General features: G+C 44.7%; 3 protein-coding genes across 3 annotated transcripts in view; all 3 read left to right on the top strand.

Annotated features, from left to right (window-relative positions):
• The window catches only part of pex7 (peroxisomal biogenesis factor 7), a 25,920-nt gene extending 16,954 nt beyond the window's left edge, over positions 1 to 8,966 (top strand). The window contains exons 10-11 of the mRNA XM_088001890.1: positions 4,760 to 4,859; positions 8,703 to 8,966. Of these exons, the coding sequence (XP_087858016.1) occupies positions 4,760 to 4,859; positions 8,703 to 8,771 (169 nt within the window). The 3' untranslated portion in view covers positions 8,772 to 8,966. The remainder of the gene's footprint in view (positions 1 to 4,759; positions 4,860 to 8,702) is intronic.
• Positions 8,967 to 9,104: 138 nt separating this feature from the next.
• On the top strand, positions 9,105 to 16,012 carry slc35d3 (solute carrier family 35 member D3). Its single transcript, XM_014974878.2, has 4 exons — positions 9,105 to 10,602; positions 11,993 to 12,203; positions 14,142 to 14,299; positions 14,378 to 16,012. The coding sequence occupies exons 1-4, from the start codon at positions 10,378 to 10,380 to the stop codon at positions 15,086 to 15,088; spliced, it is 1,305 nt and encodes a 434-aa protein (XP_014830364.2). The 5' UTR covers positions 9,105 to 10,377; the 3' UTR covers positions 15,089 to 16,012.
• A 7,640-nt stretch (positions 16,013 to 23,652) lies between these two features.
• On the top strand, positions 23,653 to 24,650 carry LOC148152878 (uncharacterized). The gene has a single exon (XM_088002253.1). It carries the CDS (start codon positions 23,745 to 23,747, stop codon positions 24,648 to 24,650), a length of 906 nt encoding a protein of 301 aa, XP_087858379.1. The 5' UTR covers positions 23,653 to 23,744.
• The last annotated feature ends 577 nt before the right edge of the window (positions 24,651 to 25,227 follow it).

The raw sequence follows: 25,227 nt of genomic DNA, 5'->3' as shown, positions 1-25,227 counted from the left end.
TAATTTCCTGTTTAACAGTCATGCTGACTGACAGCAGCAGAGCCGCCCACTCGGCTCACATGTTCATGTATTCTCTGGTTTAGACTTCACCAAAAGCCCATGAAGTTTCATTCTGCTGCAATTTGCAGAGAACAAAGACATTTTATAATAAAGTTACAGTTGATTTAATTTGCCATGAATGCGGCGCTGTAACGGCTGTTTAGACCCGATTCAGTCAGACTGAGTGGTCCTCATCCGTTCTCCAGGCTGGTTGAAGGTTTCTCCGATGGTTTTCTTCTGATCAGCTGATCTGACACATTGAGGCATTCCTAAAGTGAAGGGATGAACTGGCACGTGACCCGGTACCGAACGGTTCTGTCCAGGTTACAGAACCGTCCAGCTGGATGAAGAACCAGTTGGATGTAACAACCAGAATGTGGCTGCTCTCTGAAACCAGTGGACTAAAGTTCCTGAAGGTTGTGGAGAGTCTTCAGCGGCCAAACGTCCTTAGTGACGATACGCCGGCTACCGGTGGAATCGGCTCCATGTCCGTCCGTCCGTTCAGCTTTGTCCTCATCTCCCGTTCAGAGGATCGGACAGGCTGAGTGCTCAGGGTTCAGGGGAACATCTTCCCTTCATAACAAACGGAGATTTCTCCTCTTTTCTGACACCCATCGAACGTCTGGACGGTTCTGCAGCAGAACAGTTATTTGAGTGAAAGCCAAGGCACACCAGACCCAATCTGGCATCAATCCGACAGAAATCTAGCCTGATGAGGTACACAACAGTTAGATCATGTTAAAGTCAACGGGATCTTATTGACCGTTAGCCATTCCCTGTGACTGTGTCTCTGACCGTCCAACCAAGAAAGACCTGAGGTCTACGTTCAATGAAACTACACAGGAACTTGATAGGAAGTGAGACGGTGTCCAAGTAAAACTCATCTGATTTGGATGAAAACACAGACTAGAATCTTTTACTCAAAAAATCAGTGAACTTCCTCAGGGTGAGATAGTCGGACAGTGATCTTGTTCCAGCAGGTTTGAGTTTTGCGGCCGGACCAGTTTGTCTTTTCGCCGGGTGGTTTCCGGTACAAACTCTCGTGTGAAAACTCGATCCCACGAGTCTTATGGTCTGTTGAGGAACCTCCAAGTTGGATCCTGTATGTCAGGAAAAGATAATGAAGAGTCAGAGGAAAGGGGAGAGGTTTGGTCTGAAGACTGATTTCTGTCTGAACGTCTAAATGTCCCAAAGATGAGACAGTTTGACCTGTAAAAACAGGATTCTCGCCTCGACGTGGGACTCCAGAGGACCTGCTCGCTCTTCTGACTGTTGGTCCAAATGTTACAGTTTGGCTGCTTGGAAACAAACTTCATGATGGATGAAGATCATCCGCTCTTGTTGTACTGAAAACACGACGCTTGTGATGTTCCCTTTGAATAAAGCATGGTGTTTGCTTTAGGTAATCGTTTCCCTGCTGTTGTGTGAGTTTGCGCTCGTTGGCATTAATTTCCTGCCTAAGCTATAATCATAACAGCCTGCAGACACGTCATCCCTAAATATTCCATGGAAATGCTGATTGTTTTCTCAGCGGTCGGTCTTTAGATCTCGGTCCGCATGCAGGTCGTGTCTGCTGTGACTGAACGGGTTTCATATTAACAAAGCGGCGGCTGGATGGACGGTTCCACTGAATGAAACACAAAAGATGTTAAATAATTACCTGGAATCTGCAAACAAAAGAGACTTTTAGTTCCCAACATGGACTCATTAAACCTCCTTTCACATCATTTAATCTCCTCAGCAGCTTCTGCTTCCTCCACTGTAATCCTTATTTCACTAAGCATTATAGCTATGCCTTCACTCCACATTTAACATCCCTGCAGCCAAATTACTGCTGGATATCAGTTATATGATCAGATATCATGATTAGAGATATCCATGGTTGTGTTTCTCTCCTGGATCTGTTGCCTTCATCTCTAGCAAACAATGATGGTTGGCTAGTAGTTGTTAGCCTGTAGGGTTGGTTTAATGGTTTACTAGTCTATTAGTTTGGGTGGAGTGGGTCAGTCAGTCAGTAGGATGATTGGTCAGTTGGTTAGTCGGGTGGTTTCTTGGATGGTTGATTTGTTGGTTGGCTTGTTAGTTGGTTGTTTGGTCGGTCCATCAATCAGTCGGTTGGATGGTCAGTTGGTTGGTCAGTCAGTCAGTCGGTTGGTCAGTCAGTCGGTTGGTTGGTGAGTCAGTCGGTTGGATGGTCAGTTGGATGGTCAGTCAGTCGGTTGGATGGTCAGTTGGTCAGTCAGTCAGTCGGTTGGTCAGTCAGTTGGTTGGATGGTCAGTTGGATGGTCAGTCAGTCGGTTGGATGGTCAGTCAGTCGGTTGGATGGTCAGTCGGTTGGTCAGTCAGTCGGTTGGATGGTCAGTCGGATGGTCAGTCAGTCGGTTGGATGGTCAGTCGGTTGGTCAGTCAGTCGGTTGGATGGTCAGTCAGTCGGTTGGATGGTCAGTTGGATGGTCAGTCAGTCGGTTGGATGGTCAGTCGGTTGGTCAGTCAGTCGGTTGGATGGTCAGTCGGTTGGTCAGTCAGTCGGTTGGATGGTCAGTTGGATGGTCAGTCAGTCAGTTGGATGGTCAGTTGGATGGTCAGTCAGTCGGTTGGATGGTCAGTCGGTTGGTCAGTCAGTCGGTTGGATGGTCAGTCAGTCGGTTGGATGGTCAGTCGGTTGGTCAGTCAGTCGGTTGGATGGTCAGTCAGTCGGTTGGATGGTCAGTCAGTCGGTTGGATGGTCAGTTGGATGGTCAGTCGGTTGGTTGGTCAGTCAGTCGGATGGTCAGTCAGTCAGTCGGTTGGATGGTCAGTTGGATGGTCAGTCAGTCGGTTGGATGGTCAGTTGGTCAGTCAGTTGGTTGGATGGTCAGTCAGTCGGTTGGATGGTCAGTCGGTTGGTCAGTCAGTCGGTTGGATGGTCAGTCGGTTGGTTGGTCAGTCAGTCAGTCGGATGGTCAGTCAGTCGGTTGGATGGTCAGTCAGTCGGTTGGATGGTCAGTTGGATGGTCAGTCGGTTGGATGGTCAGTTGGATGGTCAGTCGGTTGGATGGTCAGTTGGATGGTCAGTCGGTTGGATGGTCAGTCAGTCGGTTGGATGGTCAGTCAGTCGGTTGGATGGTCGGTTGGATGGTCAGTTGGATGGTCAGTCGGTTGGTTGGTCAGTCAGTCAGTCGGATGGTCAGTCAGTCGGTTGGTCAGTCAGTCAGTCGGATGGTCAGTCAGTCGGTTGGTCAGTCAGTCAGTCGGTTGGTCAGTCAGTCGGTTGGTCAGTCAGTCAGTCGGTTGGTCAGTCAGTCAGTCGGTTGGTCAGTCAGTCAGTTGGTCGGTCTGAAAACCTGCTGGTAGAAAATGTTTTGCGTTTTGTGCCGTCGTCCCTCCAGCCCAGTGAACCTGATCGTTGCTCAGCAGGGCAGCGATGGAGGCTGCAGCGGCTCCGTGCTGCAGGTCGTTATGGCTCCTCTGAAGTGCTGAGCGGCACTATGACAGAAACGCTTCAGTATTTATGGCCGCTGCATCCATTAAGCCAGAAAACTGATCTGCACTTTGGTTATTAAGTCTGAGGGTCTGTTAGCGACACGTTGCTGCTCGTCCAAAGGAAACGCACCAACAACCAGAGCCCAGACCAACTCTCTGATTGATGGATGACAAACTAACGCTAAGCTCCATCTAGTAGCCTGAGCTGTCAGCCCGCTTTAACTACGTCAACATTTATCAGAATAAAACAGATTTCTTTAAAATGTTGCTGAGCTAAAAAAACAGGTTGAGATTTACACAATGACTCAGTGAGGAAAACCTCTGAGCCACACACACACTCATCTGTGTGTGTGTGTGTGTGTGTGTGTGTGTGTGTGTGTGTGTGTGTGTGTGTGTGTGTGTGTGGTGGTTCCAGAATTAATACTGCTCTAATGGAGCCCATTGAAACCTGCAGCCCCCCCTTTCTGGTCTGAAAATGATTTAATTGCATTTGCAAAGTGGATGAGTCTGGAGGGAGTGTTTGCTGCGTCAGGACACACTCTCACACACACACTCTCTCTCTCACACACACACACTCTCACAAACTCTCTCTCTCACACACACACACACACACACACTCTCTCACACACACACACACACTCTCTCGCTCTGTCAGGACCAGGAAGAGAAACGGTCTTTCATTAGCCTGATTGGCTGCCTGAGCTGCAGCTTCTCTGCTCTCATGTCTTTATTCCATAACCAGGATTGATGGACGATCGTCTTCTCCGCTGTCCCTCCATGTCTCCTGGTCCGGGTCTCCTGATCCGGGTCTCCTGGTCCGGGTCTCAGCCCGGTGATGCTGGCATTAGCTCGGTGACGGCTGACCCAGTCGGAGGTCAACGCTCGTTTTTTTACACTGCAGCTGCCATTATTTTAGTTTCCTGTTTTTACCTCCTTTTCTTCAGTGTCCATGTTTTTATTCAGGATTATGAGAAATGTTTCAATATAAGGCTAATGGAGAGCAGATGATCTCCTTCAGTTTCATAAAACAACCAAAGAGAATCTAAATTGTGTCAAATCAGAAAAAACTTTTGCCCAGCAGAACCAGCAGAATTCGAATCATCAGGAAACCTGCAGTTATTTTCCTGTTTCTACATCAGAGTCTGGAGTTTTCTAGATCTTATCGATTGGCTCTGCAGAATAAACTTCCTGGTTTCCTGGCGTCGTCCTGCTGCTCTCTACCCGCCCCCCTCTCAGGGTTTGTGTTTTTGTCCTCAGGTTTTGGGACTTCGGCAGACGTCTGCCTCTCCTGGACACAGTGGAGCATCATTCAGAGTTTGTCTGTGGATTGGACTTCAACCTCCACGTCCCCCACCAGGTGACCTGTTTATCCCACTCATCCTCTTCACTTCCTGTTGTTGACCAACTAAAACACACAACCTATCTACCTTTATATGGTAAATTAAGTGTCCATTTCCCTTTCCAGCCTTTCCTGCCTCTCGCTCTCCTCGGCTCGTTGTCTGGACTTTTCTTCCTTAATAATAATAACTGATGGTGATAATAATCACTCATCCCTCCCTCTGACCCTGCAGTCCTCCCTCATCTGTCTTCATGAGCTGTGGGGAACCTGAGATGCGTTTTATCCAGTAGGTAGTTGCTAGGTAACCAAAGACTGAGTGAGGTAGTTGATGCTACCCAGCTAGCTTAGCTAGCCTTGAGCGGTTGAGCGGCTAAAGCCTTTCGTCTGCCTATCTCCCAGAATGCCTTGCAGTTCTGGACCAAAGTTCAGTGTAATTATTGAATATTCTGTCAGACGTTTCTATGTTTTCTATGGATATTGATCATGTTTCTCTGACAATAGATATCGTTATTGTTTCATCACCCAGCCCTAAATATCACACTCTTCATCTTCATCCTCATCCTCATCCCTCTTCCACACCTCTTTTCATCCCACTCATCCTTCGTTATCCCATTCATTCATTTTTAGCATCATCTTCCTCTCCTCATCTAAAGGTTTGTCCTTATCTGTTTGATCATTTCCTCCTCCTCATCCATCCAGTCTGACTTCTGTATCTTCCAGCCTGTAAATCTCTAAAATCGCGGCTGTTTCATGTCCTGACAGCATGAATGAAGTGAACTAAACGGTTCGGATCAACGGGAGTTTCCCTGATGTGGGAACATCCTTCCTGTCAGCGCTCCGCTCTGAGATAACAGAGTGTGTGTGTGTGTGTGTGTGTGTGTGTGTGTGTGTGTGTGTGTGAGGCTGAATTAGGTTCATCCATCACTCTATCTGCAGATGGCCGCTCAGAGCAGCGAGTCGTAAAAGCCTCTGCTGTGTCTGGTCCCGTTGTGGGTCCGGTCCAGGCCGTCGGGTCAGTCTGAGCTCAGAGGCTCACCATCAGGCGACGCAGATCAGCCTGCAACCAAACCAGCGTTTTATTGATCTGATGGCAGGTTTCCATTTTCTGAGAAGCTGGATTTCAGATTTTCTTTGAGCTTGAAGCAGAAACGAGTTTCACTTCTGGAGCAGATGAACCTTTAGCCACAGCGCTGAGCAGCATCATCATCACGGCTAACTTCCTCCTGATGATGATGATGAGCTGCATGTGTTGTTGGACTGAAGGGAAGAGATTCTACCTGAGCTTTTAAAAGAAGCTCATTTCCATAAACCTGACAGGAAGTTCAGACAGACAGTTAATCTCATCTTCATCTTTAGCTTCGTTTTTAGCTCTGACTGAAATCCTGGCCAGGGTTTGTTTTCCCAGCTGTTTATTACCTTCATGTTTTGTCTTGTGACTCTGAATATGAATTCAAACTGGAGTTTTAAATCAAGCAAACAGTTTAACGCTGATGTACTGCGGGAATGTTCTGAACGATTAGTAGTTTTTAATTAACGTTTTTCTTTTTTGCTTGTAATTATTGGGAGACATTAAAGGTCTGTGTGGCTCTGAGCTCCTTCCTCTTGGCTTCGTGAGCTTCTTAAAGTTGATGACAGAAGAGCCTCCGGTCCTGAGGCTGAGTCACCGCCCTGCTCCAGTCCTGAGGACACTTTCAGCTCCTTTCTGGTTCAGAGAACCAGCTGCGGAGGCGGAACTGGAGTACAACCAGTATGACCAGCATTCAGACTGGAACTGCTCGTCTTGGCGCCCAAAAACGTTTGACTTTAAAGAAATCTTTATCCAAACCCATGGTTAGCATACAGTTAGCATACGTATCACACGGCGCTGGAGCTAGCTTAGATTTAGTTTAAAAACTTCACATTTTTAAATCTTTGTGATTTATGAAGACATTAATATGACTTTTTATTGACCTTTAACAAAGCAAATATCATGTTTTTCAGGAGATTCCCAACCTCTTTATTAACGAATCACCCTGAATACAGTTAGTCTGCTTTAAGTCGTTTCCATGGTTACAGTATAAACAGTGCGCCTGCTTCACTCTTTTAAACGCCTCCAGGTTACAGTTTTTACTCTGAAGAAGCTCCAGTCACAAAAAACAACTATTTATTCTAAAATAAAATCAGAGCAATTTTTTTTCCTGCAGCTGGAAACACGAACAGAATAAATAAAGCAGAAGGTAACGGTGGTTGAGCTGAAGCAGCAGCAGGATTAAAGGTTGGTTACATGATGAAAGCTGCAGCCAGCTAAAGCTAATGAGGCTCTGTTTGATGGAAACTCGCTCACTTTGATGTCCGACCTGCCGCTCAGCCCGGACGGCCGCTTCCAGCAGAACATTCAGTCCGTCTAACAGAACCAGAACTGAAAGCAGATAAACATCAGAGCGGCGTTTAGCTGCAGGCAGCATCTGTCTGCTGATCGTCACAGGCTGACGCTGGCAGCACACTTATCACCGAACAATAAACAATAAAAACTCTGAATTACACATTTATCACTGCAGTGACAAACGGCAGAAGCTCCAAACAAACTGAAGAGTGGCAGAAAAACGTCTGAATACAGATTTTAATTCAGATTTTTCTTGTCATTCAAACCTTTCAGACTCTGGTGGCCACCGCTAGCGGAAAGCTAGCCGTGCTAACATAACGCGCTACATTAGTTCAGCTAATGCTAACACTATTCCGACCGGGTCAGCAGCCGTTCCTTAGCGGGCCGAACAGAATCAGTTCCACCGTTCATCCTTCTCGGTTTCCATCTGATCCGGTCCGGACCAGTTCTGCTCCAACACCAGGCGGTTCTGGTTTCTCTCTGCGGGTCGAGGCGCTGAGCGGGAATCAGTACAGTTACTGCAGCTGTAGCTCAGCGATCAGGCCTGAAACCTGGGAGTAGAGATGATGTAAATAACCCCAAATTAAGCTCCTTATTTGTTATGTCACATCTTTATCACTTATGGTCTTTACCTTGTTTTATTTTGTACAATTTATGGTTGACTCAGCTTTTGACTTGATGCTTTTATTTTGAAGAGACAACTTCCGCTGCCGGCAGCTTAACGACAGAATAGACAAGTTGCAACAACGTGTTAAAATGTATTTTATTATCCGCCCCTCGATGGAGGCACAAGCTCTTAGAGTGAAACTCAGGGTTTACCTCCAGTAACCTGGCTGTTCATCAGTAAAGCCACAATCCTTCATGTGGGGGAGGGGGCGGTCTGCTAAAGATGACCTCTGACCCTCCAGAGCCACATGAAGCCGGTTCCTCAGTGGACCTTCTAGCAGCACCAGGACATTCAGGCCCAGAGGACGAAAGTCTGAGACCAGAGAAACTCATCCAGGATTTAGTGGCTTTGATTCCTGCAGCAGGTCAGACTGACGACCAGAAGCTGCAGCTGGAGATCTGACTAGAACCAGGAGGGTAGAGACACCACCTGGTTCTACACCACCTGGTTCTACACTGTCTAGTTCTACTCCACCTAGTAGTTTATAAATCACTAAACAGATTAAAGATCTTCTGCTGGATCAACCTGCTGGTTCCAAACATGGAGAAGCTAGATTCAGCTTCTATTCACCACAGATCTGGAACAAACTTCCAGAAAACTGAAACCAGTCGAAACCCTGAGCTCCTTTAAATCCAGACTGAACCAGCTGGTTGGAGCCAATTTAGAAACATAATCAATGAATCAATAATCTGATGTGAAACAACAACAAAATTTATCTATGATTTTGTATATTTGTGTTTATGATGTAGATCGTTTTTAGCTGCCTAAGGTGCTATACAAATAAAATTAGATTGATTGATTGATCAGTAACTGCAGCTGTTTGGTTCTGCAGGTGGTAGATTGTTCCTGGGACGAGACGGTGAAGATCTACTCACCTTCCTGCCTCGCTGCAGCACCATAACACACACACACACACACACACACACACCCACACACACACTGCTGAGCGTCTTCCGGACAGTGGGCGGTTCTTCCGGCTGGATTTGAGCTCCTATTGGCTGATTGGACTCTGAGTTCATTAAGATGTGAAATCTAATCATAAAGTGTTTTATGTAAATGATGTTTCTGATGAAATAAATATTTTCTTTATCATCCAGTCGTTTCAGCAGCAGAACTTCCAAACCTTTTGGTAACTAAACTCTAAATCCACTTTTCACTGCAGACAAACTGAGTTTTTATGTTTCTGTGCAAATTGTGTGATTGCAAGTGTCTCAGTGCTGCCTTTAGGGGTTGAATGGTGGTACTGCAGCTGAATTTTCCTATTGGTTCCAGCGTTCCAGCCCTGTGATTGGCTATAAAACCGCCTCACTCAGACGCGCCCCCTGATGGCGAGTCAGGAGGTGGAACAACGAACACGGTGAGCGTTGATCAGCAGCTGGAGCCGTTTGCTGCTGAACTCACCAGATTTGATGCGAGTCACTTTTATTGCTTTACAGTGAAATGGTGAATTAAGCTGACTACATGGAGACATTATTATTATTATTATTATTATTATTATTAGAGCCATTGGTTTTCAGTGTTTTCCTTAAGAAATAAAAACATCCTCCACGTTTTAGATTTCTGATCCTCCAGTTTTCCTCTGAAGAAACATTTCCAGTTAGTTGAAATTAAAAAGCATTTGGAGAGTAAATGTGAGTGAACCCAGAGCGCTGCAGGTTTGTAATGGATGTGGGCGGGGCATCCCGCCTGCCGCCCTGAAAACTGATTTTCTGATGAAATATTTCAATTAAAATGATTTCCCCGCCTGTTGGGAGCTCAGCTCATCCTGAACAGGAATCATAACATTTATCCTGAGAGAAAACAGAACCCGACTGGGTCAGAACTTCAGATCTGAACACATTCAATCTGAACGCAAAGTTAAACCTGTTTGTTTAAAATTACAGCAAATAAATCCAGAAACTTTCAGGAACCAGAAGAAAATCTGCTTTTAAAAATGAAAGAAAACTATATAAAAAAGTGAGTTTAATTTTAAGTGATTAATGTTTTTCGCAATTTCATATATTTTATTCTATATATATTGTTTTATTTAACTTTTCAGCCTTTTCATAAAATCTGTTGTCTTAGTTTTTGTTTGATTTCATTTAGTTTTATTTATCGCTATCTTTTCATCATCTTATTTTAATTTATTAAAGTTTCATTTAATTTCACTTTTTTATTATTATTATTTTACTCCACTTCTTAGCAGCCATGTTAAACAGTAGTTTTTATTTGTGTTTTATCACATTATTAAATGTGTTTGATGCGCATTAGTTGCGTTTTTAGAAACAGCAGCTCGGAGTTCCTGGGAAGTTTTTCCGTGAATGTGAGGAGTTTGGCCCCCGTGGAGGAGCTCCGGGCTCCGGCTCCCCCTCCCCCCGCTGCGGTAAAATCTCCTGAGTGGCTGCGGTTCGTGCCGCTCCGCCCCCCGCCGCTCTGCCTCCCCCTCAGTGCGGAGCCGGAGCGCAGAGAGGAGAAACCCTCCTGAGGATCAGCTGGAGGCCCCCCGCCGCCCGGGTCCAGGTGAAGCCATGGAGGTGTTCCGGAGCCGGCTGCTGGGGATCTCCGTGGCCGTGGCGCACGGCGTGTTCTCCGGGTCGCTCAACATTCTGCTCAAGTTCCTCATCAGCAACTACCAGTTCGGCTTCCTGACGCTCATCCAGTTCCTCACCAGCTTCACGGCCATGCTGGCGCTGGAGAGCCTGCGGCGGCTCGGGAGGATCCAGGTGCCGCCGTTCGGCATGCAGCTGGCCAAGGTAGGAGCCGGAACCGGTTCTGGGTCGAACCCCTCCAGAACCGGTTCTGGTGTTCCACCTCAAGTTTTATGGGGTTCTTTGTTTTATTTCTGCTGCAGGTTGGATTTATCTTCTGAAATAGTTTTTTAAATATTTGATTCTAAATTGAAGGAAAACCGGACCGGACCGGGCCGATCTGTAGAACCGGACGGCTGCGGTTCGGAAACTTTCTGCAGCTTTTCTCACTTCCATCAGGATGTTTTACTCCAACAGTCCATTCAGTTCATCTCCAGTTTTCTGTTACAAATCAGTAACTTTTATTCTTTTATTCAATCAATAACTTTTAAAAACCTTCAGATCTACAATCTTCTTCAAACATCAACATTTAATTAAAATTGATCCCAGAGGGAAATCAAATGTTGAAACTCATTCATTTAAATTCTCCAGTTGTTGTACATGGTTGTTATCAGAGAATCGTTCAGAGAATCCTTTAGATGAACAGATTCCAAACGTTCCTTCTTCACCAGAGGCGAAGAAGGAACGATGTTCCTACATTAAAGGCTCTGCACAACCAGATGTTGGATCCAGAAAATGCCAACTAGAAGTCATTTCCCCATTACTCTGGCGCCCCCTGTGGCGCAGCGCCCCTGTGGTTTATATGCAGATCCGTTCCGCTCCGACACAGAAAATGTTTTGTTCTCAATTTTAATGTTTTTTTAATCAGAATAAATCCGTGAATTTTCCGGTGCAGCTCCGTCGTCCTGAGTGCAGAGGATCTCACTGCGCATGCGCAGCAGAGGGATAAAAATGACGTGAATCTGATTTCTGTTATGATTCATAGAAAACATGAATGTTTATTAATAAAGGTGGTGTAAATATACTGCTGTTTTCTTCATAAATGGATCCTACTGGGCAGATCCAGCATCTGGATCCGAACCGAACCAAACCAGGATCAAGCGGTTCCGAGGTTCTGAAAACTCCGCTGCTGAACATCCGCAATCAGACTTTCTGTCACATTTAGTTCTGGACTCCGGTTCCGATGTTTCAGAACTTCAATGTTCCTATCAAGGGTGTAGGAACGAGTCTGTCATTGGGGGCGACGAATGTGGCTCTCTCCAATATTGGAGGGGACATGTCCCCCGCGTCCCCCCCGCTTCCTACGCCTATGGTTCCTATCATACATTGAGGAGCCCCCCACAGCATGATGCTGCCATCACCGTGTCCCAGAGTGGAGTCCCTCAGTGCTGGGTGTTGCATCCATATTACATTTGACGTCATGCTTATGACTTTGTTCTGTTAATATTTTTACTATTTTATGTTTCTCTTGTCCTTGCCCTAACACTCCCCGTTGTGCTGTAAAACGGCGCAGCTGATGGTGTGTGTTTAGGACACTTTGCTCCTGTTTGCGCAGGAGTTTGCGCCAGTCTGCATCCTGTCCACGCTGCAGTCCACGCTGACGCTGTGGTCGCTGCGCGGCCTCAGTCTGCCCATGTACGTGGTGTTCAAGCGCTGCCTGCCGCTCTTCACGCTCTGCATCGGGGTGTGCGTGCTCCGGAACGCGCTCCCGTCTGTGGGCGTGGTGACCGCCGTGCTCATCACCACAGGGGGCGCTGTTCTGGCAGGTAAGAGCCAGGATTTCAGGAACTAGTTGGTTGTGTTCATCCATAGACATAATATAAGGATAGACGCCTCATGCCCCGCTGTCGCCTATTGTCGCTGACGAGATTTAGGGCGGCCATCTTGGAGCGGTATACCACTCCACTCGGTCCTATGTGTTTAACAGGCACAGTGACGGATCAGCGCATTTAATCGATCATAACACGCTTTTTTGTTACTGGAAACCTTATTCAAACATCTATCAAAGCTACATTTATAAACAATTGTATTATTTAAGTATGTTATTTAAGTTATTTAAGTATTTAAATATGCTTAGTGGCTAAAACAATAGAATAGGAATGGAATATTCTGATATTGATGTATAAAGAGCATATTACAAAGCACACAGCCGTTCATAATTTATTTAATAAATTATTTAGTAATATCAATACATATTTAAATAACTATACAACACAAATAAAGATTCATAATGGCACAAATAAATAATTAATACTGAATATATATATATATATATATATATGTTTATATATATATATATATATATATATATATATATATATATATATATATATATATATATATATATAAACATATATATATATATATATATATATATATATATATATATATATATATATATATATATATGTTTTTATATATATATATTTATTTTTTTATTTTTTTTTGCCGACTTCTAGCTTCAGAGATTCAGCAGTTGAGATTAAGTCCAAAATCTGATGAGATCCATCCTGCTGCAGTGAATTCGTCTCTCTTTATAGATTTCTCCCTCTTCTTCCTCACATCGTGTCTTTATGAAACTTTCAAAACAAAAACGGAAGATTTGGGATGTATCTTACTAGTGAAAGAATTACATATAAATAATAGTCTTTACCACCTGTGTAAACTTTGCTGGTGAATGTTATAACACATAAGTTTTATAATATGTGTTATATTGTTTCATTTCTAATGCTCTTGTGTCATATAATCTAAGTCAATGTTAGAGAATAATTAATATTTTTAGATGTACAGAATCTCAGTTAGTCTTCATAGCGGGGCTGAACCCGTATTACACCGGGTTCAGATACCAGCTAGGCGAGATACCAGCTAATATTAGCTGGTATCTCGCCGGTGGACATAAATACAGTAAAGTAATATTCTAATATATAATATAATCACAATATATACACAATAATATGTCCATCTTACTTGTGAAATGCTGTCTGTGGAGCCCTCACATCAATAATCCATAGATCCGAACAATAATATCCCTCAGAGCTGAGGCATCGTCTATTGTTTTGATTGAGGAAAGTAGGAGTTTATACCGCTCTAAGATGGCCGCCGTATTTCCTGCGCCGGACCAGCCAATGCGGCGTCTACCCTTATATTATGTCTATGGTGTTCATCCATCCATCCGTCCAGTGGTGCGGACACTTCCTCTAATCCACCAACAGCAGAGCTAATTTTTAGTTTAGCACTTTAGCGCTAATTTCCCTGGCTGATTGGTAAACGTTCAGCTGAATAAAAGTTCAAAATCTGAGTCTAAGTTTTGGTTAAAATTCTTCAAGAAGTTATGCTCTTATTTTGAAGTGGGTGTAGTCTGTTTATGCAGCAGTTCAGTTTCCTGTCCTCACTTTCTCTCTCTTCTACTCAGTAACTTCATTTTAAACAACAAACACAAACAGTAGAGAACAAGGCTAAATACCATGTTAGCATTAGCTTCTGTTAAATACCATATTGGCATAGCACTTAAGAATTAGCTTCCACAGACTGCCATGTTGGTAGTGTTTAGCATTAGCTTTCACTGATTACCGTGTTGGTGTAGCACTTTTGCTAATGATTGTGATTCATTCTTTAGCACAGCTCAGGTGGAAACCTGCCTTCATAGACTGGAGCTCAGACTGTCGGCCTACAGGTTCACTTCCTGTCTTGGTTGTTTCCTGCAGGAGCCGGAGACCTCACCGGGGATCAGTTTGGTTACGTCACCGGGGTTCTGGCTGTAATCATTCACGCCTCCTACCTGGTTCTGATCCAGAAAACCAGTCTGGAGAGCGAGTATGGACCTCTGACTGCACAGTACGCCATCACCATCATGGCGTCTCCGGTGCGGAACCTTGTTTTAGGAATTTCCTGCTTTCATCTTCGTTTCTGGTTTGTTTTCTAACGTTCTTCCTGTTTCCAGGTGCTGCTCATCTGCTCTATCATCTCCATGGACGCCCTCAACATGTGGACCTACGAGGGCTGGAAGGAACCTCAGATCACGGTCATCTTCATCCTGTGCATCTTCATCGGCTGCGCCATGAACTTCACCACTCTGCACTGCACCTACATCAACTCGGCCGTCACCACCAGCTTCGTCGGCGTGGTCAAGAGCATCGCCACCATCACGGTTGGCATGCTGGCCTTCAAAGACGTGGCGCCCACGCGGCTCTTCATCGGCGGAGTGGTGGTGAACACCATCGGCTCCATCACCTACTGCGTGGTCAAATACTTTGAGACGCAGAAGAAGAGTTTGTACGAGGACCTGGAGAAGGACGCGGCGCAGCCTGGAGACTCCTACACCGCGAAACCCCCGCTGAACGGGGAAGAGTCCGCCGCCGGTCCCGAGCCGGGGCCGTCAGAGAGCGGAGACGGGAAAGAGGACGAGGCGCCTCAGTTATCGAACGGAGCGCTGTCGGTGGGGGGGAGCGCCGAGGGAGACGGTGGCCTGAAATCTGTTGTGATGACGGAGAAAGAGGCGCTGGAGATGCAGAGGGAGCACCTCCACCAGGAGAACGCGGCCGCCGGCCGGTCCGCCACCCAGAACCTCGTAGGAGCATTGAGGTCTATCAGGAGTCTGCAGCTCACCAAGAAGGAAAATCTGATCGATAACATAGAGCTTCAGAGTCCATGAGGGCGGGATGGAGACCCAAACGGACTCTTGAGCCGAAACAGAAAGGAACTCAGCGGACGGAGACCGGACAGACCGGAGGACGTCTTTCATTTGATCGGCCCGCTTGGCAAATGCTTGATGGTCTTGTTGGCTTCGTTATCTCTGTGCTGAAGATTTCACGTCCCAGAACTGCAGAACCAGGAGGCGGTCTGACTGTATCTCCACGGTAACGAGCAGTTCCAGTTTGAGCCAGCAGGGGGCGGAGCTTCTTCTTGGCATGCGGAGGGGTCGGCGCAGAGCACGGCCAGCATGACGCGGTCCGTTTCCCCGGTCCGGTTAGAACCCGGCTGGACTGAACCCTGCAGGTCCGGTTTACGTTTCATTTGCTCCCATTTCATCATCAAATCCAAAATAATCGAAATTAATGTGTCGGCCATGACGGGAGCGGTTCTGTTCCGTGTTCGTCGGGTCATCCGGGTCGCTTCTCTGAGGTTTGTCTGTTTACCTAAAAGAACCAAACGAAGAAATTTAACTAAGAATTTTGTTTCTATGACGTTTTTACTTCTTCACCACACAGCAGGTGAATTTTTATTTTAGGTTTGATTAAACTGCGGTTGCTTTTTTCTTTCTGGTTTGGTTCTGAACTTATGAGTCTCAAAATGCCAAAAATTTTTATTATTATTATTATTATTATTATTGTTGTTGTTGTTTTCAGTGTTTTCACAGCTGAGAAGGGAAAAACTCAGAGTCACAACGATTTGATTTCCACTGTGGCCTTTTTTATTTATTGTAAGCCGTTTCTAAAACCTCAGGCTCAGTAAGAGAACAACGTTTGATTGTTTTTGTTGGTATGAGAGGATAAAGGGACGCCATCATGTCAGCTGTTTAAAGATGTTTGTTGTGTGTTGTTCACTGTGAGTTCCTATTAAATGGCTGCCAGACTGACATTGGCTTCTGCCTAATAATCTGTCACTGAAACGAGGGAAATATGTTTTTATAATATATGAAGACTCACATAACCACAATAATATTAGCTCTTTATTTAATATGTGAATGAGGTTTTTACAATATAATGTTCTGCTTTAAGGTCAGATCAATAATAAGGTAATTATCCTGTTATTATTATCCGGGGTCGCGGGGTCAGCAGCCCAAGTAGGGAGGCCCAGACTTCCCTCTCCCAGCCTCTGTTCCAGCTCCTCTGGGGGAATCCCGAGGCGTTCCCAGGATCATCGTCCCTCCAGCGTGTCCTGGGTCTTCCCCTCCTCTCAGTGGGACATGATCTCCTCACCAGGGAGGCGTCCATCCTGACCTGATGCCTGAGCCTCAACTGGCTCCTCTCGACGTGGAGGAGCAGCGGCTCTGCTCCGAGTCCCTCCTGGACGACCGAGCTTCTCTCTCTGGAGCCCAGACACCCGTTTCGGCCGCTTGTATCCGTGACCTAGTTCCTTCGGTCACGACCCAAAACTCATGACCATAGATGAGGGTGGGAACGTAGATGACTGGTAAATCGAGAGCTTCGCTTTTTGGCTCAGCTCTGTCTTATTATTGATTATTAATATCTAACAGCAATTTTCTGTCTAATCTTGAAGTTTTATTATTTCCAAAAACTCAAAATTTCTCCTTCATATTTTCAGATCTAAGCTAGCAATTTCATTGCTTAGATCTTGAACCTGACTTGTTCATAGCAACATTAGCCGCTAACTAAACAGCTAATGTAGCTGAATATTGCTAAACACATCTGTTTATGTTCACCTGATCACCAGAAGTTTGTTTGATAATCCTCTGACCTGCTCAGACATGCTAAGCTAACTTAGGTAGCATAAGTAAGCTACATTAGTGGCTAATGTTACTATTAGTATGTCGATGCTAATCAAACATTAGCAAACTAACAATCACATCACAGTAGCACACTAATGTTAACATTAGCACAACAAAGCTAACATTGGCATGCTAATGTAAGTATACCAGCATACCATTAACATTAGTGAAGAATGGGAGCCTGCTAATGTTAAAGCTAATGTTAGCACTTGCATCCTGTTTTCTTGTGTATTTTTTCTGGATCTGCTGCCGTTTTATATTCAATAATTTCATCTCCTCTTAATGTTTGCTCCTTTGTAATGTTTCATCAGCCTACTGTGGATTGTGCAGGGACATTAGCATCATGGTTAATCTGGCACATTTCCTGGTTTTAATCATGGCCGTTCCTGTTGCCAAAAAATAAATCAAATCCCAAACATTCATATTACTGCACTAGATCACAAATGTTACACTGTAGAATGTACCAAAGCTAACATTAGCATGTGAATACTGAACATGCATTCTAATGGTGACATTAGCGCACAGCACAGCTAATATGAGCATGGGAAGCTACCCATTGCTAATATTAGCTGATTGTTAAGATTAGCACACACTATTGTTAACTTTAGCTTGCTAATTAATGTCCAGCTAGCACCACCGCATCCTGACAGTAACATTACTGTACAACAAGCACTAATATTAGCACTCCAATGCTAACATAAGAGCACTTTCATGCTAAGATTACATTAGCATACACAAAAAAATAACTTTAGGACGGTAACACAAAAATATTACACCAAGGCTCAGATTAACACACTAATGCTAACACTAGCACGCTAATATTCCATGGCTAAATATTCAATATTTCTCTTTTTCAGTCTGAGTTGAAGGTTTTAGGAGATTTTTGGGGAATTTTGTCCTGAAATTAATCCAAACTGTCAACAGAAATATCTGCCTCGATGTCATTTTCTGCTTTATCTACACACAGGATGTATTTGGAAATATTGATTACGTGGTATTTTTCATGAACTTTCACCAAAAATAATAAAATGATAATCATTTATCATTTTATTCTGATAATTCTGTTGATTAATGAGTTTTTAGTCAAATTGTCACTAATTGAAGCTGTTCATTTTTGGTTAAACATGAAGCATTTCAAGCCAACACGCAGCTGGATGGATAAACATTTAGTCTGAGCGGCGCTGAGTGAACCTGTGGAAACCCGTCAGCTCGTCTCCTGCATCTGTTCCAGCAGCTTGTTGCTCATGGAGGGTTTAAAGCTGCAGGGCGCCGCGGCTCGGCGCTGACAGAAGCTCAGCAGAGCCGGTTCTGTGTCTGCGGAGGCCGTGTCCACCTCCAGGCGACCCGACGACAGTTTCTAATGAAATCAGAGGGAATCAGGCTCTCAGAGGGACGTGTGTGGGTCGGAGAGCCGAGCTAACGTCGAACAGGATTACTGCAGCGTCACGGACAGACGCTTCTGTTCCAACTCTGGGCTGGAGCGTCCAGATGTTCCTCCCATGCAGATAAGAGCGATGTCTTTACTCTGCTTCATTCCAGCTTTAGCCGTCACAGCCAGCTGACACTTCCGGTTCGGGGTTCGGCGGGTTGTGATCACAAACCAGAAGCTTTTGGTTCCGGTTCGTAAAACGGAACATCAGCAGGTTGAGCCAGGGGCGTAACTACATATTATATGAGCCACATGTTTACCCCCCCAGACGAAGACACGTGAAAGGTAAAACTCCCTACATTTACATTTACATGTGCGCGAAGTGAAGGAGCGTCAGGGCATGGTGAGGTGAAGGCATCATCGGGGCGCCGCCCCCTCCAGACCGAGTTTTGACGCCCCCTCTGGTGCAGAGCCCTATCCACTGCATACCCACTTTTTGCGCCACTGGGTTGAGCAGTGAGAAACCAACAAAGTTTGAAGGTTTTTAAATCCGAAGCCTTGAAATGTGTTTACTGTATTTACACCTGATTAAACACGGAAAGACACATTTATTAAAAAAAAAAAAAAAAATCCACCAAAGTGGGCGGGGCCAAGAGATGGTGGGGGCGTGGCCTCGTCTGGACATGAGAGACTCATCAAAAAGGCGACCAGCCATAAAGTTAGCAATTCTTTTCCAGAAACCAACTGAGTTGTGGAGTTTCACCATCTGGTTTCATCCGGTTGAGACCCGGATCGGTTCAGCGATCCAGCAGGTCTCTGAGTCCAAACCGGTTTTGGTCGGATAAATCAGGCCAGCGTTGAGGTTCTGTGATGGCCTTCCTTAATCTCTGTCCTCACCCTGTTGGTAAACTGTGGAACTTTGACTAGACCCTGAATGAAGTGCATCGTGACACTGATTCCTGCTGAGGTCCGGTCAGTGGTTCTGGTTCTGGTTTTTTCCTCTCCTGTTCTCCTCTGACTGGTGAAAAGCTGCCGGTGCCTTGGACTGAAGAAGCTGTCAGGTCCAGGTATTGATCCATATTGATCTTCTGCTCTCACACTCTCCCAGCTTCATTTAACGCTCCGGCGGCGGCGGCGGCGTTTCCTGCGGATCATCAACACGTCCAGAACGTCGATGAGGTTTCTGATGACACAGACGAACCGACTCAACGCTTCCTGCTCATCCTGAAGTTTGATCATTCAGCGTTAGACGGATTGAAACAAAAAGCAGGAATGTTCAGATTTTTTACTGTTTTAATGTTGAAACAGACAAAAACACAAGTTTTTATTTTTATATTTTATTCTTGTTCTCTTTGCTCTGCAAGTTTGACAACAAACAAATCATCACCTACAGAGCTCCTTCCTCGTGGTTTTAACTCTGTGTCTGAGCCAAATGAAGGTCTATTTTTATTTTTATTCCCTCTATTAGCCACATGTAGCATTAGCTTTAAGGGAGGGTATGAAAACTGACTAGATGCAGGCGTAGACGGCTGATCATTGTGTGAGATTGCTGGTCAGAACTGGAGCAGAATCACAAGGTCTTCCTTTTAAATCTCTGGTGTGGTGACAGTTTGTTAGGTCTCCAATCTGCTGCTCTCAGTTTTATTTTCTGAACTCAAACTGGATGCTTCGTTGTCTCTGCTTCCACGTCTGGTGGCCATTTTGAGTTTGATGTTCCTCTCGTGACATCATCGCTCCTCTGGGATTTCTGGCTCTTCACTGACTTTTCTGTTTTACATTGTTGCAAATTTTCAGCTGGAAGTCACATAAAAATAATCAAATGTGATGATTTCTGTGCAGATTTGAGTTAAAACATTCCTGAGGATGAAGACGCGTCGTTCACCTGGAAGCTGATCTGTTTGAAGACGATCAGCCTGAAGGAGGAGATTAAAGGTCTGAGGTGGACAGACAGCAGGTGTGAGGAGGAGGGAACGTTTGACACCCGGCTTTTATCTTCTCAGGGGAATTGAATTAAATTTGGCTCAGATTCTGACAGGCTGTGATTTCATCTCTGAGGCTCTCAGACCCATTTTGTTATTAGCTTGTTGGCTCGTCGCGCTCTGTCCTGCAAACGGTCGTTTTCCTTCATTCCTTCGTCTGGAGCTGAGGGTCAAAGAAACGTTTAGCTTCAATGTGAGAGAAACGGCTGAGCAGCTAAAATGTTTCTGCTCATCATCAAACAGGAAAAGCTTCTGGAAGATTTCTGCAGAGCTCAGAGTCAAAGAGAAGACTTTAATGTTTCACCGGTGGAACAGAACTGAATATTCCTGTTAGATGAGCTTCATTCTGAAGCCTCCAGATACAGAAAAACCAGCTGAAAGTTTTTATCTTCAGTTCATTTAACAGATTTCAAGGCAGAATGTAACCGTTAATGGTTTCTCGGTTTATTTCTGACGAGAACAACAGACAGAAATCAACCTCGTTATGGCCGCCGCTCCAACACAAAGCTAAAGTACAGAACAACTAAAGTTAGTTCCTGGTACTTTGGAATCGGTTCAGTTAAACATTTACATTACAGAACGGATTCATTACAATCATGATAGATCTATAAGTAAACTAGATGTCATCCCTCAGGACAACATGAGAAAGGGGCGGGGCTAAGAGGCGCAGACAATTTAAAAACAATACCACAGAAGAAGAAGTAATAAAAAGGAGGGGCTTCCAGTCTTAAAGTAAAAGGTTAAAACAATGAAAGACTTTCTGAAGGTGTTTCAGTCAGGAAGGAGCAACATGAATAACCACACAAAGACATTTTATGTAATTATAACAAAAGAGAAATACAGCCAGGTTTCAGAATCAGAACCAGACTTCGTTCATATTTTACATGAGCGAAGGGTTTGACCCAAACCTGCGCCGTGCAGCAGAGGGACGAAACGCCAGACACAAATGTTTACAAAAACAGGATTTTCTCACTTATTCAAACAACAAGAACTAAACATGACAAAAACCACCTTCTTGGCATCAGTGAGAACAAAGCAAAGGATAAATGGAAACTCAATGGTGGTCGACGCTAACTGCTAGGCTAACAGAAGCACTAAATGGAACCAGTAGTTCTGCTAGCTAAAGCGCTACCATCATGGCATTTAGAGAAAGCTAATGCTAAAGTACTAAATTCAGCCATATTAGCCCCACCATGTGTCAATAACACAACATGTTAAATGATTCTGTGGAACAGAACTCATGGATTCAAATTTGAAAACAATCAGTTTTATAATTTTGCCTGATTCACCACGGTAACCACATAAATTAGCACATTTTATTTATCCACAAAGATTAATTTAGGGAAAGCTAAGTGCACTAAACTTTTCCAAGTTAACAAAAATGCTAAAGCACTAAGCTAAAAATCAGCTCCACTGTCAAGTATTAGCTGAGCGGCGCGTCCGCCACTGTGAAAACCCAATGATGAAATAAAACTCTTAATATTCCTGTTAGGAATCGCGACTCATTAAAAAGTTCATCTGATCAACTGAAAAAAGTTACATTTGAAACAAAAATGCTTCATTTGTTTTGTAGAACTTGTTCATTTGAAAGTGTTTGATTTTGTTTAAAAATAATGAAAACATAATGTTGTGTCCATTGAAGGCCATTTCCCGCTCAGCAGGAGGGATCGTCTCCATCAGTGAAGTGAGCCGTGAGCGGGTCAATAGAACCGGAACCATTACACACTTCATCAGTGATGACAGCGGAGCTCTGGGCTCACACTGACCCGACACTGAAGCTCACCGACAAACCCGTTCGGTGTGAAAATGAGAAATATGACGGCTGCTCCAACAGAGAAGCTCCAACATTGAGCGTCAAACCCTGGAGGAGCAAAACAGACCAGAATCAAACGATCCATCAGAAATGGAGGTAAACATTCAGGCAGGATCAACAGCGATGCAAACAATTCAAAATAAGTTTTCATCCTATTTAAATAAAAAACCTTTTGTGTTTTTAATAACTGCTTTTTATGAGAACATCCAGTTACCAGAACATGCGCGGACCGGTACCGGTTCTGATGGACCGGAACAGCAGCTTGACCTGTACCAGGGCGCCCTCTGGTGGAGAGTCCGCGCTTCCGGTCCCCGCAGGATGGCTTCAGTCCAGCTATCGGAGTCAGACAGGTGAGCTGCGGACGGGGTTCTTCTTTACGCATGCGCAGAAGAGAACTGGCTGACGCAGGTGGAAAAGGATAATGTAAGTTTTGATTATTAGCTGTGTCCGAATTCAGGGTCTGCATCCTTCGAAGGACTGGTCTACGTAGGACGGGTCCTTCGAAGGCCGGGAATAAACTAAGACCGGAAGAAAAATATCTGTGGATTCGGACAGGTGTAGCTTCACCAACTGTCCCCGCCCCCACCTCAGCGTAACTCATGTTGCCAAGCAACCGTGACAGCGTGAAGCAGAGAGCGGAGAAGAAACAAAAAACAAAAAAACAACGGAGCCGAAGTTTGTTTTTCAGTCATGTATTACTGATTTCTATATTATTCTTCAACTTTTATAGTAAAGGATGTTCCATAGTAAAAAGGAAATCTTAGTTTGATTCTAAATGTGTACTGCACTTTTCCACAAGGAATACAAATTATTCATTTACAAATATAATACTCTCCACATCGCAGATAGGACATTACGGTTAAATAAACCTATTATGTTTGAAGGCTTAACTTTAATTAATAAATCAAACCGATGTGCTCTGCTTTGAAATACTTTATAAACCAAACATTTTCAACCAGACCTGTCTGAATAATATCGGTGTTTAACTCCCACTCATTGGGGAAAGCTAGCGGGAGTTTTTATAACAATATGCCAGGAGTTAGGCGTTTTCTCTCGGTGTACCGAACCTGGAGCGCCTGGCCGGCTGACAGCTGAGCTGGCTGTTAACGCAGCGGGAGCAGACAGGTCCGAAAATGTCAGAGCAATATTGCAATTAGGTGATGTATTGATGAACCGAGCAGATATTTAAGATTTACACACTTACATTCTCGCCTAAAAACGTTGAACCAAATCACGTTGTGTCATTTAAAGTGTTATAAAGCTAAATAATTTGTCGCTATTCACCGCCATTATCGTTCTGCCTGAACGCCCAGTTGGAACCCGCAATGAATTATGGGATATCGCGGGCCGTGAAGGACACCGGACCCATCCTTCAAATCTGGGGAAAAGAAGGAGCATTTGAAGGAGTCTTAGAAGTCGGACAGGCCTTGTCGCCACGCTATGACGTAATCGGCCTACAAATCCGTCCTTCGAAGGATGCAGACCCTGAATTCGGACACAGCTATTATTTTAGAGACCTCTGTTGCTGAGGTTGCTTCTGACGTATGCCTTTGTTATGCCTGCGGCTGTGACGTCACAATTCGCCTATGATCTCATGACTTGAACAGTCCCCTCTGTTGGTCAGTTTGGATCATTTCAGTCCAGGAGCCACTTGTTGTTGGTTGTTTGTTCCAAGAAGAGAAATAAATCAAATCCAAAATGTCTTTCGATGATGTAGAGATGGTGAATGTACTGAGACAGAACCTGGTCTACGGTCCTCCTGGGACAAAAGACAAGATCAACACCATGGTGTGTGTTATGATTATCAGGACTCTGAGAAACTGCGACATGAACGCCAAACGCATCCTCTCAGAGAGCTGCATGGCGAAGATGAAGAAGCGTCTGAAGAAGCTGATGATTTCCACTGGGGACCCAGACGGAGTTCTGGTCATCATCACCAAAGACAACTTATCCGACATCGTGACAACCGTTTCTGAAACTCTGCACCAGCGGTTCGGCTCGTCTGAAAACATGGTGAAGGCGGCGATGAGGAGAGATGAGGAGTTTGACGAGGCGCTCATTGAAGCTCTGGCAGAGCAGCTTGGAGTAAGAATCCCGGACTGCCACAGACACGATGCCAGCCCAGACCACGAGTCCGATTCCCCGTCTCCGGGATCCAGGCCGACAGCAGACAGCGGCGTCATCTTCTGCTGTCTGCTCCTGAGAAATATGATCAACATCCCCGAGGAGCTTTACGAGTTCTTCCCGTCAGATGTTCGGAAAATGATGGTGAGCCGTCTGTGCGGATTGATGGTCCAACAGAACCAGATGACTGCTTCCCAACTCGAGCTGCAGCCAGAAAACCTGAAGCGCATCGCTGCGGCCATTTCCAAGGAAATCCACGAGGCTTTCGGGTCAATCCAGAAACTTCTTAAAGTCGCTCTGCTTGCAAGAAACAGTTTCGACGTCTTGCTTCTGGATTACCTTGAAACCAGAATGAACATCACAAGGAAACCCGAGAACACTCTGGCCCGGATGTTTGGAGCCTTCGACCGGGACCTGGAGAACATCTCCAGGTGGTTCCACCGGCTCCGCACTTCTCGCTATGCAGGCCTGTTCTGGTAAAGAACCGAAAACCTCCCGAACAAAATGATGGCTTCTGTCTCATTCCATCCAAAACAGATTCTCATTTCAACTACAGACATAGCAGCGCTCTGTTCGAGGAATCCATTTTTAAATGTCTTTGAAACGAAACAGTTTCCTGCTTCCATAAAAACTGAGCGGCTCGGTGTTGGAACTAAACCTCCTGGTTTCAATCCCAGCCGATTGTTTCTACTCTTTTCTTTCTGGGTTTTTTCCGGGTAATCCGGGTTTTCCCTCTTAATCCAAAACCACAGACTCACTGCTCTCTAAATTATAAAAATAAATCTCTTCAGGATAAAATACAACCTGAGGGAGTTTTAGTCCAATGGTTGGATTTTACACTTTTATTGATTTCTCTAAAGCACTTTCTGCTTCTTTCTTTTCTGAAAAACTCATCCGTGTTTCAAACCCAGCCAATTATTTCTACTCTTTCTACTTTAGGCATAAAAAATAACCAAGAAAAATTATTAGTAAACAAAAAATAAAAATATATGGGGCTGTCTGTGTGTAGCTATCAACATAATTTTCTATGTTGCTAAATATTTATAGAGATTTCTAT

Source organism: Poecilia mexicana, unplaced genomic scaffold, assembly GCF_051168715.1.
Source record: "Poecilia mexicana isolate PSO_F unplaced genomic scaffold, ASM5116871v1 scaffold_21, whole genome shotgun sequence".
NCBI lineage: Eukaryota > Metazoa > Chordata > Actinopteri > Cyprinodontiformes > Poeciliidae > Poecilia > Poecilia mexicana.
This window is presented reverse-complemented; position numbering and strand designations above follow the sequence as displayed.